The sequence below is a fragment of the Ylistrum balloti genome, unplaced genomic scaffold (genome assembly GCF_031769215.1).
Source record: "Ylistrum balloti isolate Yb309-2 unplaced genomic scaffold, AGI_CSIRO_Ybal_v1 Utg369672, whole genome shotgun sequence".
Taxonomy (NCBI): domain Eukaryota; kingdom Metazoa; phylum Mollusca; class Bivalvia; order Pectinida; family Pectinidae; genus Ylistrum; species Ylistrum balloti.
This window is the reverse complement of record NW_026781917.1, coordinates 1619557-1638436: the sequence shown is the minus strand read 5'-3', so window position 1 is coordinate 1638436 and position 18880 is coordinate 1619557. Positions and strand designations below refer to the sequence as shown.

At 37.8% G+C, this 18880-nt stretch overlaps 1 protein-coding gene across 3 annotated transcripts in view; it reads right to left on the bottom strand.

Annotated features, from left to right (window-relative positions):
- Nucleotides 1-18586, bottom strand: part of LOC132563135 (proton channel OtopLc-like) — a 32488-nt gene extending 13902 nt beyond the window's left edge. Inside the window, exons 1-6 of one of the 3 annotated variants that reach the window (XM_060227898.1) lie at nucleotides 18401-18586; nucleotides 17585-17665; nucleotides 11969-12208; nucleotides 2760-2880; nucleotides 2239-2581; nucleotides 1689-1849 (exon numbers count right to left, since the gene is read on the bottom strand). In XM_060227898.1, the coding sequence (XP_060083881.1) occupies nucleotides 1689-1849; nucleotides 2239-2581; nucleotides 2760-2880; nucleotides 11969-12186 (843 nt within the window). In that variant the 5' untranslated portion in view covers nucleotides 12187-12208; nucleotides 17585-17665; nucleotides 18401-18586. Of the gene's footprint in view, nucleotides 1-1688; nucleotides 1850-2238; nucleotides 2582-2759; nucleotides 2881-11968; nucleotides 12209-13308; nucleotides 13357-13383; nucleotides 13851-17584; nucleotides 17666-18400 lie in introns of those variants that run through there. The other 2 variants (XM_060227905.1, XM_060227912.1) reach the window with 2 other exon arrangements.
- Between the last annotated feature and the right edge of the window lie 294 nt (nucleotides 18587-18880).

The following is an 18880-nucleotide window of genomic DNA, read 5'->3' as shown; positions in this document are numbered from 1 at the left end:
TGTTCCTTCTTGGATTGACCTAGATTTACAACACGGCTATAGCCGATGGAAGTGACACCGGACAATCTTATGTATTGTCCGTACGGTCTTGCAGTTTATCCATTGCTTATGCAATATTTTGGCTTGTATTCATCCATTTCGTCCTAATTGGCGCTCGGCGCTCTTTTAATGTTATAGATATACATTTTGTTGTTCAAGATTTATTTTGGTCAAAATCTGTAAAAACAGCTTCGAGGTTGTACTACTCGAGTTTGTGTCTCATGCGTGAACGTTACACATGATTTTGCAATTGCGTCCGTAATAAGAAGCATCAAGCATGTTGATGTATCTAACAACTCCAGAACGAACCTTCAATAATCGGTGTTCATGTCAGGAATGGCACTTATTCCTGCCGTTCGTTAGTAATGCTTGGTGCTGGATTTGTAAGTCATCCGTGACATGGGATGTTTAACAACCCATGGGAATCGCCCACTTCCAGTCTCACAATAAAATTGACATCACAATTATAGTCATGATTTGTAATAAAATGCATAAATCGACCATTTAGAAACACGATCGAGCACAGATCACATGAAACATGTAATGTTGCATATCATTGTGTACATAATTTTCTTCCATCAAACAAAATGATTTTCGGTTTCTGTAATTATCTGCAGGTGTGTATGGCATTCAGCCAATACAAAGCTAGTAATTCCCATATATCTGCTAACATCATAACAAATAGCCAGCGTTCTAGTCTGCATTTGTTATTGGCATACATTGCCATGGTTACGGAGTGGGATTTAAGCAAAAACCGAAATCGTGTAGTTTCTTTGATCAAAGTTTGGAAACATAACAGCAAATTGATCTCATATTTAGCACAACATGCAATAAAATGGAGCAGAAACGTGGGTTGTTTATTAAAAGATTTATCAATATCAGCCCAGGTTTTCTATATAAAGAACTGTTTCATGTTTATAAGGCTAAGGATTGTTATGTGTAAATGGGCGTTTTCGGTATACAGTGACGTCATTAATTTCTGTGGGGATTATTTTCCATTCATTTCGTATGCTCTCTTAATATACGAATTCATTCTTCCTTTAAAAACTAATAATGCAAAATAAACATTTATCTTATATTTTTTGTGAGTACTATATCAACGAAATCACGTGCTAATGAATTCTCTTTTTTTCGCTTGAGTTGTGGTTTTATAGATATTTTTAAATGTATGCTATTTTATCCTTCATCTTGTCAGACTTTTAGCGGTCACCGTTTTGTTTTCTTTTTCTTTTTATTTGTATATTTTTGTCAGTTCCCCGAAACATTCCAAGACACTTTTAATGATATACATAAGCCCTAGGTGTGACATTGATTGCCTGCTTATTTCCGTCAACATCTTGTTGCATCATCTCTGATTATTTTAGGAATACATCTGGATATTTTTTGTTTATGTTTACAAACACATTTTTTTACATGTGGTTTGCGTTTATAAATATTTATACTGACTTGATTGTTTTGTAGTTAGCTTCCGGTTGCGTTCGACCGGATATTCAACACTGTGGTTAAATATTGCTAGATTAGTTTCAGGTTTTGTTCGTTCGATAGTCAACATTTCCGGTTATGAACGTATCGATAGTCAACATTTCCGGTTATGTTCGTATGGGTTTTCAACATTTCCGGTTATGTTCGTACGAATATTTAAATGTTACCTTGTGGTTTTTGAAGAGGAAGAACGTCTGGACGAAGGTAAAGAGTAGATGCATGACGTAGACGAAGATAAAAATGGGACTTTTACATTCCTCTGTCGTCACTGTTTCGAAGTTGGTTGCGATGTGGAACCCATCCAAGATTACACTGCCGCAGGCGAATGCTGGAAAAGGCGATAAAGCGGAACTAACTACATGTAAGCCAATGAATGAACCAAATATATCATTGTTATGACTGTGGACATTGTATGATTTTATAAAAGATGACTATACAGACATCCGTCTTTTCTCAGTTGTGAATAACAGCATATTTCAATTTTTCTTATTATTGATAACATTTAACATTCTGACTTAATGAAGGCACGTGTGAAAACGGATTTATCTTTTAATCATTCTTTTCTTCTCTTGGTAAGTTGGTAGGTAGGTTGATTTGTGAGTAAATACATGTATCTAATTTTCTAAATGGAAGAAAATAAGTGATTTTACATGGTGTAATTACATATTAAGACCAGCTTACATATTTGCAAGCGAAAGAATTGTCATTATTACGTACCCAATGCGCCGAGTCTGAGGTAGAAGTTGATACCCTCCCCGGCATGTGCCACACCGCCGGGGGCGGGAAGCTCCATATGACTGTGATAACTTCCCACGGAAACTTGTTCCGCCTTACTTTGATCCAGAGGCTGAACTTCTTCAGATCTGTTCGCGCCTGCGTCGGCCGCGCGCGTCGGATACGGCGACGCAGTCGGTGACTTGTGGATACTTCCATCATTGCGTACTGATATCCGGATGTTGGGTTCATAATAATTGTTCTTAACTTTTACGCCACTGAGGAGGCCACATTGGAAATATATCAACATCCCAAGTGAGAATGCATAGAGGTACACCAGGAATACCTGAAAATGGAGAAAATAAGGGAGTTAATGGCGAACCCGAACGGCGAATAGGAGTAACTGATATTACCTCTTTCTCATTCAGACTTTTCGACTTTACCGAAAAAACGTAACAATACCAAAATAGTATTGAAATGCAAGGACATAGATAGACTCATTTATAAGTGAGTGATGATATTACCTCCAGATAGAACTGGTGCTCTCGCTCTTTGGCGGTCAGTGAAGTGGCCGTAGAAAACACTATTCCGAGCACAACTATAATTAACGCATACAGCCCACATAACAGCTTCACCAGGGACGATCTGAAATGGACAAAAACATACGTCACCTTAAAACCGGAAGTCATTATGCTTTTTAACAAAAAAAAAAAAAAAAAACAATATCAGCATTAAAATATATCTGGATTTTAATTCCTTTCAAATTGTACACATTATTTGAAATGCGGAACACAGTTTTGTGTTTTAATTCAGTTATATTATCGGTTTCTTGTTTTTTTACTTATTTTTCTTATACAAAAAGGTATTACAAACACGTAGACACACAAATTGCGTCTGTATGTTGTTAACATAAACATCTATTACATGTTTTCTTCTCTGTCTTTCTGCTAAAATTCCAGATAAGCTGATTGCCAAAATACAAGACAATGTTTACGGCTGACTTTGCAACATTACCGCATAGCAACAGCGACAATAAACATTATTTATATAAACATTGTTGTGGTGAATCCGAGCACCACATCTCTAACGCAGGAGTTACAACCAAGTACAAATGAAGCCGAGAATACACGTAACCCCACATGCCTGGCATGGAATAGTACACAAGTTTTGGCGGGAAGTGTTGATGGTGCGGTGGGTACATACAGATTGGTGTGATAAGGATGATTATCGTACCGTGTACAATTGTAGAACGGGAATTTGATGTTTATCTGTACAAATCATTCAACAACCAGAACATGGATTCTTGTGGCTTATCTGTAGTGTTATTACTCAGCATGGACTTGTTAACACGCTCATTCTATCCGTGTCCTACAAGCAATTAGTATAACTGTTACAGGTCAGCATAGAGTACATAGGCAGGCATGGTATTCTGATATACTAGTCAAGGACATTTCCATAGAAAATGTGTTCATAGCTGATGCTGCAAGAATCATAGGGATTGAAGGTCAATGTTTCTGAAGCTATTTTTTCTAAATATTTTAGAATGAGAAATGAGAGAAAGAATATATTGGGGTGGAAGGGTGGGGATATTCAACCCTCGAGGTCACAAAATGTGGTGAGTGTGTATGTGTGTGGAGGGGGGATGGTACAAAAATGAGAGAAGGACCCTTACCTCTGTTGATTATTAAATTTAGCAGCTTTATAATCTTTGTCTTTTAGACAAGTTCGATTCTAGAGACCATGTGTTTAAAATTAAAGAGAGAGAGAAAAGCATGTGTAAGAATATAGATAAGCAGTTATGTTCAAAAGCTTAGGGGGCTGGGAGCTAGTCCTGGGGAGGAGCGGTGGAGAAAGGGAGGATTTAGGGCGATAGTAGATTGGTATGGAATGTACATGCAGTAAGTAGAGCGACCGACCGCACAGGGTATGATGGGGTCAATGGTGATATCTGTGGAAGATTGGTTTTTAACCAGTCATGGTAGAAAGCAGCCGGTTGGGGTTTTAGGAAAGGAATGGATAAAGGTTTGAAGTAATTAGACGGAAAGGGCCGCATAGAGAAAATAAGCTGTTTGCAACTAATGCACAGACGATTGAATTTACTGAAATTACTGTGGCATCGCTCCTCTAAACCTTAAGACTTAGTAGTAGATCTTAATGGTGACTCTCTTCCTGACTAACCAGCAGAAAGTCGCTCATGTCATTGCAAATTACATGGCAACATGTGCATATTAATAACAATTATGATGTCATCACACGAATATAGTTTTCATGATATGATAATAAATGTAAACCTACGAGTCAAATTCCAATGACCTGCACGCGCCAGTTGACCTTCACCTTGTAAAACACCACGTGTCTTTGAATCAAATCATTTGGAATAAGACCAAAAAAGTGAATTAAACAAATACAGAGAGAATTTTTGTCTAAGAAGCGTAACAGCAAGGTGGTGATTTTGACCCCTCCACCGTCGACAATCTCTGTTTGTATCCTATAGCACAGTCCCACCTTCTAGATAACTCAAAGAAGCTCCAACCGTGCTGATAAAATACGCAGAGAAAACTGGCCGATATTAGTTTTTACTTGTTAATCCTTCGTCTGTCTTAGTTGATTCTTACATAGATAGTTTGAAGAAAATGTGTCGTCTCTACTTAGAATTATCCCGTTTAAGAAAGTATTAATTTATAACATCTAAGACTTTCTACATTCCATAGGAAAAAATCTCCTTTTCTGGGAATAGCACAACAAATATCATTAAACTACTCTATCTATCTTAGGAAATGCAGAAGGATGACAAAACACCAGTCTTTGTCTTCGCGATTATTTTAAATGACGCGTATCTTAATATAGATGCATGGTTTTTAGCGACATCTATCCATTAGAGACATCTCTATAATGACACTGTCTGCTCATGATCCAAACAATCAAACACATCTCTGTATAATAGTCTTATTCAATCTTGAATTAAATTCTACAAACGTCAGCAAATGTCTGTGACCTTGTAGTTATGTTTGTATAAAATCGAAAACATGCATTTAATATTGTTTTCAGTTTATCAAAACAATAAGACCATTCAAAAGTTTTCAATACACATTGACAGTGAAGTGATGAAGATGAGTTTTTATTATCTGAAATTAATTCCATTTCCTCAAAAGTGAAGGTCAGCTTCTCGGACGCATTACACGAAGGACATCGACTGTTCGAATGGCGCCATTTCTTTGGCCGCCATGTTTCTTAATCCTGTGGTTGTCCATCATTACCACAGTATTAGACCTCAATTGATACCAAGCGTTTACATGACCGTAACAAACACGTGACAGATTAACGATTAACTTAATACTTACGGAGCCGTATTCCGGTGTTCAAACCAAAACCTCATCATGCTTTTTTCTCCAGTAGAATTCACCCAAAACAAATCACCAAAGTTACCTATATATTCCGGAAACTGTTATGTTCACTGAATCAACAAACATTCCTCCTCCCCCGAATTATCAATACAAGACCAGTGAAATCTTTACAAGAGATAATGCGGAAGGAATTCCGTGCTGGGGTCGGTAGTATTAGTCTGGGACGTCCTAGTAGAGTAGTATAAGAGGCGAGCACGCTAGATGTGAAGGGCCTGCGATTTGCTCGGCGTCTAGCGTAAGTAGATACAGGAGAAACGCGTACTGTGATAATAATTAACGTGCAGAATATTCTGTAGGGAGAAACAAATCATTTCCATGCTGAAACCTCAAGACCTAAATAAAATTTACAATCTTTTACCGAATAAAAACTCTAACATTTTTACCTTGCATCGATTAAAATTATTTTTAGATACTATGCGTGTACACCAACATGTTAACCTAATTTCGAGTAAAATACCAAAGTGAAAAAAGCATGACCTTCAGCGGTTTGACGCTAAAAGACCTTTGACATTTACATCTGGTTTGCATTCTTTTAAGTGTGAGTGAACTGTCAACATTCGAGAGATGAAAGACTACCTCCAGCTGTGACTCATATACAGAGTTAAATAAATAGCATGCGATATATTTTGTGGCAACGCTGACGTTCAAAATAAATTTAGCATTTTAAAAATTCAAAACAAAAATATTATAAATGTGTGGTTTAAAAGACTGTCACTGACGTCATCGAGGATCATCGAGCGCAGTTCATTGAACGTATTTACAAATACAGATAAAATAAACGAAATATGAAGATAAAGCGAAACATGGCTTATACGATTTCGGAGTATTCTGACGTTTTGTCATATTCCAGATGAGTCCATCTCTTATAAGATAATGTGCACTATAAAGCCTGTGTACCAGAACACCCCTTATAGTTCGGCAAAGCAATTTGTTGGACACTGAATAATGTCAGCTACAGCAGAACTAGGTATTACTTAAAACAAACAGGAGACACTAAATGTTTAGTTGTTGCACATTATTGTATGCATACATCAAATACATTTGAAATCTGAACTAGACAGACAGTGATAGATATACTTCAAGTTTCATGCCAACGACTGGTGTTCAAGGCTCCTCTTGTAACTTGTATTTCTGCCAATATCGGACACCAACCCCCATTTTCTTTTCTTCTTTTTATGTTTGTGGTTTGATTTTTTTTATCCTCAAATGTATATTGAATTAAGGAAAACTATAATGTAACCACAGCCTCGCTTTCACCGCATAATGTTCAAAGACATTGAAATCTACGTCTTATTTGCTCAAATGCTTCATCGGTTTTTCATAAAGTTTCGGTGTCGCTCAGAAGTACTTTGTATTATTATCTTTTTATCTATTTATGAAAGCACGTGTAATGTTTTTGGATGTTAATAAGACGAAGATAACAAATCGTCTACATGGGTTAAATAGGTGAATTTCTGCGGCTCACGAGACACCGCAAATATTTTCCCAATATGTGGTTCCACTTGACTGACAGCTTCGTCCAATTATTAGGGCAAAGAAAATCGCACTGAGCATGCTAAACCGTTAACACACAAAACCTACAAACTACAAATTACTTTGTTTTGGGGTGTAAACAGCACGTGCATACAACATGCACGCGTTTCAATCCTGTGAGTGATTATAGAGGAGTTGGAGAAGGGAGGTGGGAATGCATGATCATTGATGCTACTATTATTTAGGAAAACTTTATCGGTAATTCTAAATCAAACGAATTCATTTAGTCTTAATTTGATTATTTTAATACTCGTTGTTGTTTATAGCAAAGAAACACCAATACGTTTACCGCATCTAAAATCAAACACTAAATTGATGAAAAACAAAAAAGATCGACACTGAGACTCCTGGAAAAGTACAAGTAGAATAAGACCATGTGTTCCGGAATCCTCTTCATTTACGACACCAGCCATAATATATCTTGGTCAATCCAAATAAGTAATGCCACGTCCTCAAACAAGCACAATCAACAACGAACCATCAGGCAAACTAACGGGCATCAAATACGTTCGGCTTTATATCGCACAAAAAAAATATTTATCAATGAGATAACATTATGATGACCGTAAAGTATACAGTAGATTATATATGAAAATCTGAATTCAACGTTTTCACTCCTATTTCCTACAGCCAAAGACGTGAAAAGTCATACTTCATTTTGACCAGTTCTAAACAGGTGACTTTTAAAAGGCTGTCCCAATAGTTAAACCAGCGATTATTAAAAACTGGGAAGTGCAAAGAAAAACTGACATATTTTTCTGCAGGTTTCCTCTTAATTTTCTTTGATTAGTTCATAAGAGCATGTAACCACCAAACTGATGTTATGTCGGTTGCAAGGATCATTAACATTCATCAAATGAGATAACCGCTGAGAGGCGCAATTCACGTGTGTGTTTGCACTAAGTGCATTACCATTAACTTATAACAAACACCTAAATGATACAGAACATCATATATGCTCCTAGAACGAGACCACCCATTCCTGCATCTCGCTGCATTCGACTACAGCAGTCAGATAAAATGTAATGCCAAAATCTAACTCATATTACAGACTGCATGTAAACCGTTATTATACGTGTTAGGGTCTGTGTGGAATCATAAGCGATACATGAGTCCAATAACAAAATTTAAGCGGCCATCTTGAATTTTATCACGTGTTCATAGGACCACAAAAAGGTAGTCAATATCAAGCGTAGAAGACAGAACCTGTGAGTAAAGATTTCCGTGTTTATCTCTGATATAACTGAGGTATCAGTTCTAATAAACATCATGCTGCCCCTCGCAACTTCCTGTGGCGGAGAAATACGTATTACATGTCACAGCTGGCTAACCATCTGACATCGCCGCACGCGCCGTGGTCGCGCGCACGTGACCCAGCATCTGTCGGAATTACGAGGATCCCTCCACTCGATTTATCTACATTAATTTCCTGTGACCCTTATCTCATTATGTGATCATCTGATGCAAAAGGTCGCAAAAATTGTTAGTCTAAGTGGATATCCACGTGTTCTATCGGGATATGAGCTTCCGAGCACGTGACTAGGTTCCGTTATCTCTGTGACCTTCATTTACTAACATAAAAAATGTGTTCATCACGTGTCATATTTCATACAAGGTATAAATATTATATACGTATATCTATATAGATAATAACAGCTGTTTATCAGTGATCAGGAATAGCTTGTTTATCTTACTATCATGTGATTCATTTGAAATTTCCGAAAACCGGAATTCCGATTAACCGAACGAATGTCACACTGTAACCGTTCTAATACACATGTCCTCTATCTATCCGGAGTCCTATTTGTCTGGATTTATTGAAATATTTTGTTATGAGTGTCTCTATGTAATGGATTGTTAAACATGATTAGAATTCCAGTCGGGAGAGTCACTTCTGTACGGAGGAGTCGGCACTAACAACTTTAAGTATACAGTAATTACCAGTGTGTACATGGTCAGAAAAACACTGGCATGTTGTGTGTGCTTGATTTATGATAGAATGAGGGGGAAGAGGAGAACAGCAACGACGAGTACGACAACGGCAACGACGACGAGTACGACAACGGCAACGACGACGAATACGACAACGGCAACGACGACGCGTACGACAACGACAACGACGATGAGTACGACAACGGCAACAACGACGAGTACGACAATGGCAACAACGACGATTGGTTAAATTACAGTGGAAAATAAAGGAGAAACTTATCACAAGTGTCCAACATTTTTATATCGGTCATAGTGAAACACCGGCAATTTAATACGATCCGCCAACTTGACATTATTTGTAATGGTATGAGCGACGAGAGAAGGTCGAGAGAAATGCAGCACACAATCATCTTGTAAACAAGTAAGAAGGTGAATCAGGTTTGATGATAATTGTGTAAGTTAAACCGTGTTACATCTGAAAACATCTGTTTATGTGCGGGTAATATTGTGTAATGCGATGTTAGCCATGATAGCGCCTGAAACAGACTCCCCCTCTTCCCCCTACCATTCCTCCCTTTCCCCTATCCGATATCATTTTCAGTCCCGTCCCCATTCTCCTCCATTCATCTTGATCTACATTTGTCACTCGAGTTTTTTTTATCTCTATACTTATCCTGTATTGTTTAACCCTATACTCCACCCTTTGTCATGCCTCTCTCTTTTTCTTCCCTTTCCTCTGCCTCGAGGTAACTTTCTTATTCTTAAACCCTTCCACGATATTTTCCTCTCCTTCTTTCATCGTACCAGTTTCCAATACGGTGATAACTTCTCCTTTCGTTTCTTCCATTTTCCCCTTTCCATGTTAATCAGACCTTCCTCTCGATCTCTGCTTTCATCCTACAAGCTTTAAATTAGCTAATGTTCTCTCTCTTTTCTCATCTATTACATGTACTATGCCGTCTGCCCCAAACTCTCTTCTTTCACATATCCTTGTCCCCTCACTACTGACCACTTTTCCTCGCCCATCTCTTGTTTAATCACTACTCTCATTGAGCGAAATTGTCCTATTGTGAGACATCCCCACCCATCCAAACTTCATCTTTCTGTCTGTTGCCGTCCCCTTCCCACCCCCTCCCCCCTCTTCTCTGTTCCTCCTCTCCTCGCTAGCGTTTTCTCTCCTCTTTTTGCTACACACCTCTCCTCGCCCCTTTCCCACCTTTTTTATCCCTCCCCTCATTGCACACATTTCTCTGTAATGAGAACCCCCTCCCCCCGTTCCAACATATGTCGAGATAACCCTTTATCAAAACATACGTTTTAAATTTAACTGTGAACTTTGTTGAGTCGCCCCGTCTAAACGACATCGCTCTACAGTGTCTAACAGATTTGTGCTATATCTCTATCGGAAATTAAATTAAGACAGAAAATGTGTTTTGGCACCAGAAGAAATGTCATTTCCGGTCCGGCTTAATCCCCCTCCTTTCAGAGCTATACCAATGCTGAGGTCGAACTCCTGGAGTACACTTATCCTAGAGATGGTTTTACTGTTCAAAACTTCATGAATGCATGCCGTATTCATGGTGATAAATATATAACTTGGCGATGATTTTAAATTTCTTTGATAAAAATCCACTACAATGTCAGCTTTAAGTAAACAAATGTGATATGAATATTGCTGACAGTTCGTCAATGGATCCAATAGCAATAGAGCAAAATGGAAATAATTCAGAAGTCCATCTACGTCACTGTATTTGTATGATAGGAGTTATTATAGTGTAGCAAGTTTGTTATTTGCAAATAAAGTAATATGTTTTCTAAAAGCGTGACGTGGAACGCAGCCACACGACACATATTACAGACGACGAAGTTTGATCCTTCATGACAGATCTATGTGAATATATTTTAATTTTTTCGCTAATTAAACCACAACGTGAGACAGTGGAAAAAAACATCGCATCACGTCTGTCTGTGCCGTAAGATATCGTTGCATGATGTACTGTTCTTTTAATGGGAATAACGCTTAATTTAAAAGTTAACTGATTAAATAGTTGCCGAGTGTATCACGTTTTGAATGTCTATACCGAGCCTATCACAACGTCTCTCTCTCTGTCTCTCTGGCTCTCTCTCTGAAGTCTTGATCGACAGAACGTTTGTCTCTCGAAGCCAACAGATTGTATACAATCAGCCAAATATTTCACGCGCATCTTGGTGCAATATCGACACGCCCACGCCCTAGAGGACATATACATGTAACAAGGCATGTAAACAGGTTCATTAAAGTATTGTTAACTTCTGTGTTGTAGAAAAAAACAATTACGTAAAAGTGAGAAGCAATGACAAAGTGTATTTCGTTTAAGAGAGGAAAAACATTTCTAAATCATTTCACTTAATTTCTTGTAACTTCAGATGACTGTTTGCATACAGTTAATGCCAATACCTATGCGATTTTTTTGGGAGGAGGGGATGTGGTGGGGTGGGGGTCTTGAATCAAGTATACTGTAAATCTAGAACGTTGACGGAAGAGCAGTTTATATCAGAGATGATTTATGACATTCTGGTTTTATTAATAACTAGTTACTGTTTGGCACCGGAACAAGTAGAACACCAGACATTGGCACATTTCCCGGCTAACAGGTGTCGCTATAATCTCGACCACCGGTATGACCAGGAAGGTTTTGGTATCAGTAAACTGTCTGAAAGCTAACTTAATTTTAATTTTAAAAATGGAATCCATTAGCCAAAGATGCAAGCCACGGTAAATGTGTGCAAGGATTAATTTCTGTATCATGCCTCTTCTTTTCATTTTATGTGAGAGCTTAACAAAACCCATCCATTCATGTTGTCACTCTATATATCCTACTCACCTGTATACAGAAGGTAAGCGGGCCCTTTTCGATTTCTTTGGCGTAGGTGTGGATGCCTCTACCGGAAGTCCTACAGTATCGTTCATCATTTCTTCTCCCACTCCGTTTTCGCCTTCTTCCGACATTTTGTTCAGGTACACGTGGTCAGGCCCTCCGTTTTCTGCACTAGGTGGGTCTTCGGCTGGTTCGTTAACAATGTAAACACCAGATCGCCTCATGTTTAGGGGAAATCACTAAAATCTGCCAAAACAATAGACGTGTCAAGGTCAAGACCACGGTACTTGACTGGTACAGCTCAATATCACGTGACGGTACAGGTAAAAACACATCAGCAATACAGCAACGGCAATTTTAGGGTATGCAAAATGGAGCTACAACCGTTGTCTATTTATCATTGTCGAAACACTTCTTGTCAAGGTAAAACATTTTCGGAACAAATGATGTCAAAGTGTAAATCAACTGTTGTCAAGGTTATCATGTCGGTGCACCTACCGTTTGATTAGCAACTGTTGCATAGGTTACAGAGCCGGTAAAACAGTTGTCAAGGTTTCAGGATCGATACAACTCCTGTTAATGTTACAATGTAGATACAACTGTTGTCAAGATTTCAACTCCTGTACAGGGCCAGTACAAATGAAGTCAAGGTCACAGGGTGTATACAACTTCTTTCAAGGTTACAAGTTAGGTATACTTACAGTGTAACATGGTCACAACGATTACCGTCAAGGTAATATTGTTGAAACAATTGTCGTCAAGGTAACATTGTTGAAACGTCTTTCGTCAAGGTAACATTGTTGAAACGTCTTTCGTCAAGGTAACAGTATGAAAACAACTGTCGTCAAGGTTACAGTGTGAAAACAACTGTCGTCAAGGTAACAGTATGAAAACAACTGTCGTCTGGGTAACAGTGTGGAAACAACTGCCGTCAAGGTAACAGTATGAAAACAACTGTCGTCAAGGTAACAGTATGAAAACAACTGTCGTCTGGGTAACAGTGTGGAAACAACTGCCGTCAAGGTAACAGTATGAAAACAACTGTCGTCAAGGTAACAGTATGAAAACAACTGTCGTCAAGGTAACAGTGTTAAAACAACTATCGTCCAGGTAACAGTGTGTAAACAATTGTAATCAAGATGAAAACATTGAAACCCTTGTCGCGAAGGTAACAAATAGATGTATTTTTGGTAGAACCAAAGATACAATATCGGAGTTTTTTGTTTATATAGATCAAAGGTTATCCAAAACTAGAAACAATCCGGATGATTTTCAGAACACGACACAGATTCAACAAAATCCTGAAATGAAGTCTACGACATTGATGAAACATGCAAATTTCTTACCACGACCTGTGTTGATTTTTCAGACTGAAATGATATTCACACTGTGTATTCCAATGAAAATAAAACCCTGTTTACCTCAGTGTAATAAAGGTACTCCGAATAGCTATTGGAAAAATTCAATGTACGCAGTATGCTTAATACTCCCAACGAATGTCACCACTGCTGCACACACGCCTCTGTTATGAAGAGGACAACACTACAGATTCCACTCAGGTCTGTCAAAACAACTGCAGCTACGTGATAAATCAAATCCCCGTTGAAATAAATAGGGTTTAACGTACAGTATTCCTCCTTCGGTAGGCGTGTTCCGAATGTGAAGAAAACTGCACAGCCCTGCCACCGGTGGAGAGAAAAAAACTGGAGAAGTGTAATCGAACGCACCCTACTAGTATTGCTTGGGAAATATACACGAACGCACCCCTCTAATAACTCGTCCAATAACACTGCTGATTAGTCCAATGTGGAGTAAATATGTATCGGCCGTTCAGTGACTATCGGGCCCCTCTCATCTTATCCTGATAAACACGCTACGATTGCTGTAAAAGATAACTTGCTTTGGGACGTCTCAGCAGTACCACTATACTATGGTTAGCTCTGTAGTGAGAGATGCTACAAGAACGCATCTCGGCTCTCCACCCCTAATGCCCCCGCTCAGCTGGTGTTGACAGCAGTTTATAAAAAAGGAACAGATTGAGGAAATGTAAACTCTAAAGATATGTTCTTTATCACAATCATAAAACATACATTTCCCCGAGATTTTCTTCGGAATAAAACTATACCAATTTTCCAATTCCGAGAGCTGGTACTGTTTTGAATGACATGCAGCTGTTTAAATTCATAATGATACTAAAATGCCCCTTACAGTGCCTCTGATACTATTTTTAAAAGATGTTACATATTTCATATCTTTTGAACCCCATACCAATAACAGCAGTAATGCATTCTATGGTTGGGTTGATGCTGGGCTGTGTTTACACGCCAGCGCACATGCCCCTCCCCCTCCTAAACATCCGACGCCGCTCACAGCTCTAACTAATCATGAGTGGCCGAAGTTGTCTGACCGATGGCCCTATCGATAATTAATGAGTGTTCTGAATAGGAGTGGTCAAGGCTTTTAGGTATCCCATCCTTACGTTAAGGAATTAATTAATAGTACATTCATAAGATGGTTTACACATGTAATGGCTAATAAGAGAGGACAGTGTCCAACTCACATTTGTCCACTCCGTCCAGTCATCATTCATTCCGTAAAGTACATTGGTCCAACATAATACTGGTATCCACGATTTTGTTTTTTATTTTTTTTATTTTTTATTTTTTGTTCTTTTACCCTACATTTTTCAGTTAAATAAATTATGTGTGGTTTTTACAATCGGAATACAGGGGAAATCGGATTAGGCAGTTATAAATGCGACACTAGAATCCGTATTTAATTACCCAGTTACAGCTGGTTACAAATGAAAGTATCCATCACACTTTCTAAATTAATCTATACTACTCAAACGGAATTCTCTGAAATCATGAAAATAAATCATGGTTGCCTTTGTGGTAAAATTGCCCTGAAAACAAGCCAGTTAGAATTAGTAATATTTATTTCGAGTTCAGACTATTCCGTTTTCAGTATTGTATGAAATTGGTTTGTTTAGTCCACTAAGACAATGTTTAACTAATATAATTGGTCAAGATAATTGTAGAATTTACACAAAATAACAAATTGTCAGCAGAAACATAGGTTAACTGCAGGAATGTTGAAAACTACTGGTTTAAATATCCATTGACACCTTGCACTATTTATGTAAACCACTAATGAAGATAAATGGTATGTAAATACCTCGTAGATACAGACACCAGTAACTCGACAAGGTTTACTTATCAATAGCTAAAACCTGCATATACCAACACGTGCATCTGCACATCCACTCACGAGAACCACGTGTTTCGGAATTAGAGAAGTAAAAACACGTAAAACCGCAAAACCGTAATGTATTGTGGGTGAAATAGTGCTAACAGGACGGTAAGTTCTATAAAACACATTCCAGTGTTCTTAAAAAAACCGTCGAAAACATTTGAGTTGGCAGTCGATAACGACATATGCATAACAGAAAAGTGGTATCATCTCCCGAATATCATACTACGAGCCAGTCGTGTAATCGACCTTGACCTGACCTTTGACCTCAAGTAACAGCCGTGCCCCTATATCCATACACACACACATACATATTTATATATAAATCAATTTATGACCAACATATGGAAATATTTAAACTTTCTAGAATGCAGTGCATATTTCTCAGCGTCTGTGCACATACGGTACATACGTCTTGTTTGTGTTTATATTTGGTACGAGGTTTGCACCTAGAAAACTTTAAATGTCTACTGTGTCTTCTTTGCACTCTGAAGATATTGTCTAATATGACCGCAGCGAAAACTGACACTCTGTCTTATCTTATCCCTCGAATATTCTATCATCCTGTCTTATCTTATCCTTTGACTAATCTGACATCCTGTCTTATCTTATCCTTTGACTTATCTGACATCCTGTCTTATCTTATCCTACGAGTATTCTGACATCCTGTCTTATCTTATTCTTTGACTAATCTGACATCCTGTCTTATCTTATCCTTTGACTAAACTGACATCCTGTCTTATCTTATCCTTTGACTATTCTGACATCCTTTCTTATTCTTTGACTAATCTGACATCCTGTCTTATCTTATCCTTTGACTAAACTGACATCCTGTCTTATCTTATCCTTTGACTAAACTGACATCCTGTCTTATCTTATCCTTTGACTAAACTGACATCCTGTCTTATCTTATCCTTTGACTAAACTGACATCCTGTCTTATCTTATCCTTTGACTATTCTGACATCCTTTCTTATCCTTTGACTAATCTGACATACTGTCTTATCTTATCCTTTGACTAATCTGACATCCTGTCTTATCTTATCCTACGAGTATTCTGACATCCTGTCTTATCTTATCCCATGATCAATCTGACATCCTGTCTTATCTATTCTTTGACTAATCTGAAATCCTGTCTTATCTTATCCCATGAGCATTCTGACATTCTGTCTTATCTTATCCTTTGACTTATCTGACATCCTTTCTTGTCTTATCCTTTGACTAATCTGATATCCTGTCTTATCTTATCCTTTGACTTATCTGACATCCTGTCTTATCTTATCCTACGAGTATTCTGATATCCTGTCTTATCTGATCCTTTGACTAATCTGACATTCTGTCTTGTCTTATCCTTTGACTAATCTGATATCCTGTCTTATCTTATCCTTTGACTAAACTGAAATCCTGTCTTATCTTATCCTACGAGTATTCTGACATCCTGTCTTATCTGATCCTTTGACTAATCTGATATCCTGTCTTATCTTATGCCATGAGTATTATCACATCCTGTCTTATCTTATTCTATGAGTGCTCTGGCTTATCTGCCCCTTTGATATTCTGATATCCGCTTTAATAAATTCATAAACCATCCGTGTTTTCCGACACTTGTCTAATATGACCGATGTTTTGTTTAACAAAGCTGTCGTATTGAGAGGTTTCACAATAATTATCAAATCATAGAATCAATAAACATGGTGTAGTCGAGTTATCTTTGTTTGCAGATGTTTGTGTCCCGATGGACCCGTGTAATCTGTCTCTCAAACACTTTTAAATCCTGCTGCATTGAAATATTCTCATTTCTTGCAAAAAAACCCACAATACAAAACTTCTGTAGTCAAACGCTGTGTTTAACGTAATGAAATTTAATGTATAATAAACCGGTCGTCAGTTTGTATAAAAAATGTCGGTTTTGGCAGGTTTTACTCTAGACAACTCTCAACCTGTCTAATCTGATATCCTACCGGGAACAAAACGTTAAAAAATTCTGATAACATGAACAATCACTGTAAAGAATTAATTCAGTAATATAATCGGTTACAATCAACCATACATATAAACATGCACTGTGTAATGGAATTAAGAAACAAACTTTTAGTTTAGGTTTATACATTCTCTCCGTATTCCGACAGACTCTCTTTTCCAACAAACAAGCTGGCGCATAGTAATAATATTTCCTTTTGTTTTGAACCCTTTCTACAAAAACGACCCGTGTATTCCGAATCTTGTTTAACTGACCAGTAACATTCAAAGTAGATAAATCGAAGACAAACTCGAGATGGCCACACATCTAAAGAAAGAAAACTATTTCTGCTTTTTTAGAATGAATTAACATATCAAAAAAATCTTAACAGAAGATAAAATGTTGACTTACCGCCATTGGGTATAATTCACCAGCCCAGAGACCAGAAACGTTAAAACCTGTGAGCGGAGACAGCTAGCAACCTTGCTGAATCTGTAAGGAGAAAAAGGGAACAATTTTATGTGGATTTTTTAATTACATTTCCCAGGCTTCGTACTTGTGAAAATTGTGGGAGATATATACCAGACCGGAGCTGACGACTTTACCGTGAACATTTGTAGGCCTGCAGGTTAGCATCGGCCTAAACGGCATTACCACCTGGAACTTAGGGACCTTTGTAACCTCTTGGTCAAAGTAAAACCGCCCGCATCAATGAGTCGACGAATTCAAAGTGATAAGAGAGGGATGTTTCATTTATGTCTGTTAAATTGTTTTAACATCTTTATCATTTTTGAACTATGGACATCAAACATATATATATATGTATATGAACAAAATTCATAAAAAATTTAAGTAAAATAGTATTTTTATGTATTTTTTTACGAAGATCACGCGTGTAATTGAATTGGTATTTATTGCGTTTTGTATTGTGTGTGACTCCATGTATGTTTGCAAGTTTTTGCACGTGATTTATTTGCATGCTAACTACACGTGTGTATAACGCTCATACATCATTTTATCATAAAGCACGTTCACCAAACACCGTAAGATACAATACTAAAGAAAACATGGTCATCGAGCAATAGGAAGAAACGTTTAAAACAGAGTTTAAGATGTTGTGAAAACGATCGTTATCTTGTGAAACTGATAACACAATAGCTTGTGTGAAATTTCTGATTAAAACTAAGCCCGCTTAAGCTCGAATATTCAGTATTCAAAGGGACTTACCAAGCCGTCGAGTTAGATAATCTCCAAAAAGCCTTAATTTCTTATCGGAGGTTTTCAATTACTGCTCTCATCCAACATCTTTGAAAGATGGCGTCCAGAAGATTGCAAAAGTTATTTGAAAATTCTTTGAAAGATCCGATTTCACACACAACGGGGTACTGTTTCTGACAGCTAGATCGACGGAACAGCCAAGCGGTAACGCGGTGCATAAACTGTCTTTTGTGGGGGCGTCCGTAGAACAGCGACACGCCCCGGGAACAGATTTTACCACTGGTATCCATGACAACAAGAACAGACCTAGATTTTGTCTCGTTGTTATTTTTCTGTCAGTGTATCTTTCTGTATCAAGGATAGAATCACGTGTTAGATAAAGTGCTTCAAAAGAGAAATCTTTTGCACGGAAACCTACTTTAAAAATCTTTTCGTTTTTTTTTTTTTTTTTTACCTACTGAATCTAGATGGTCATGTAGTCTCGTGGAA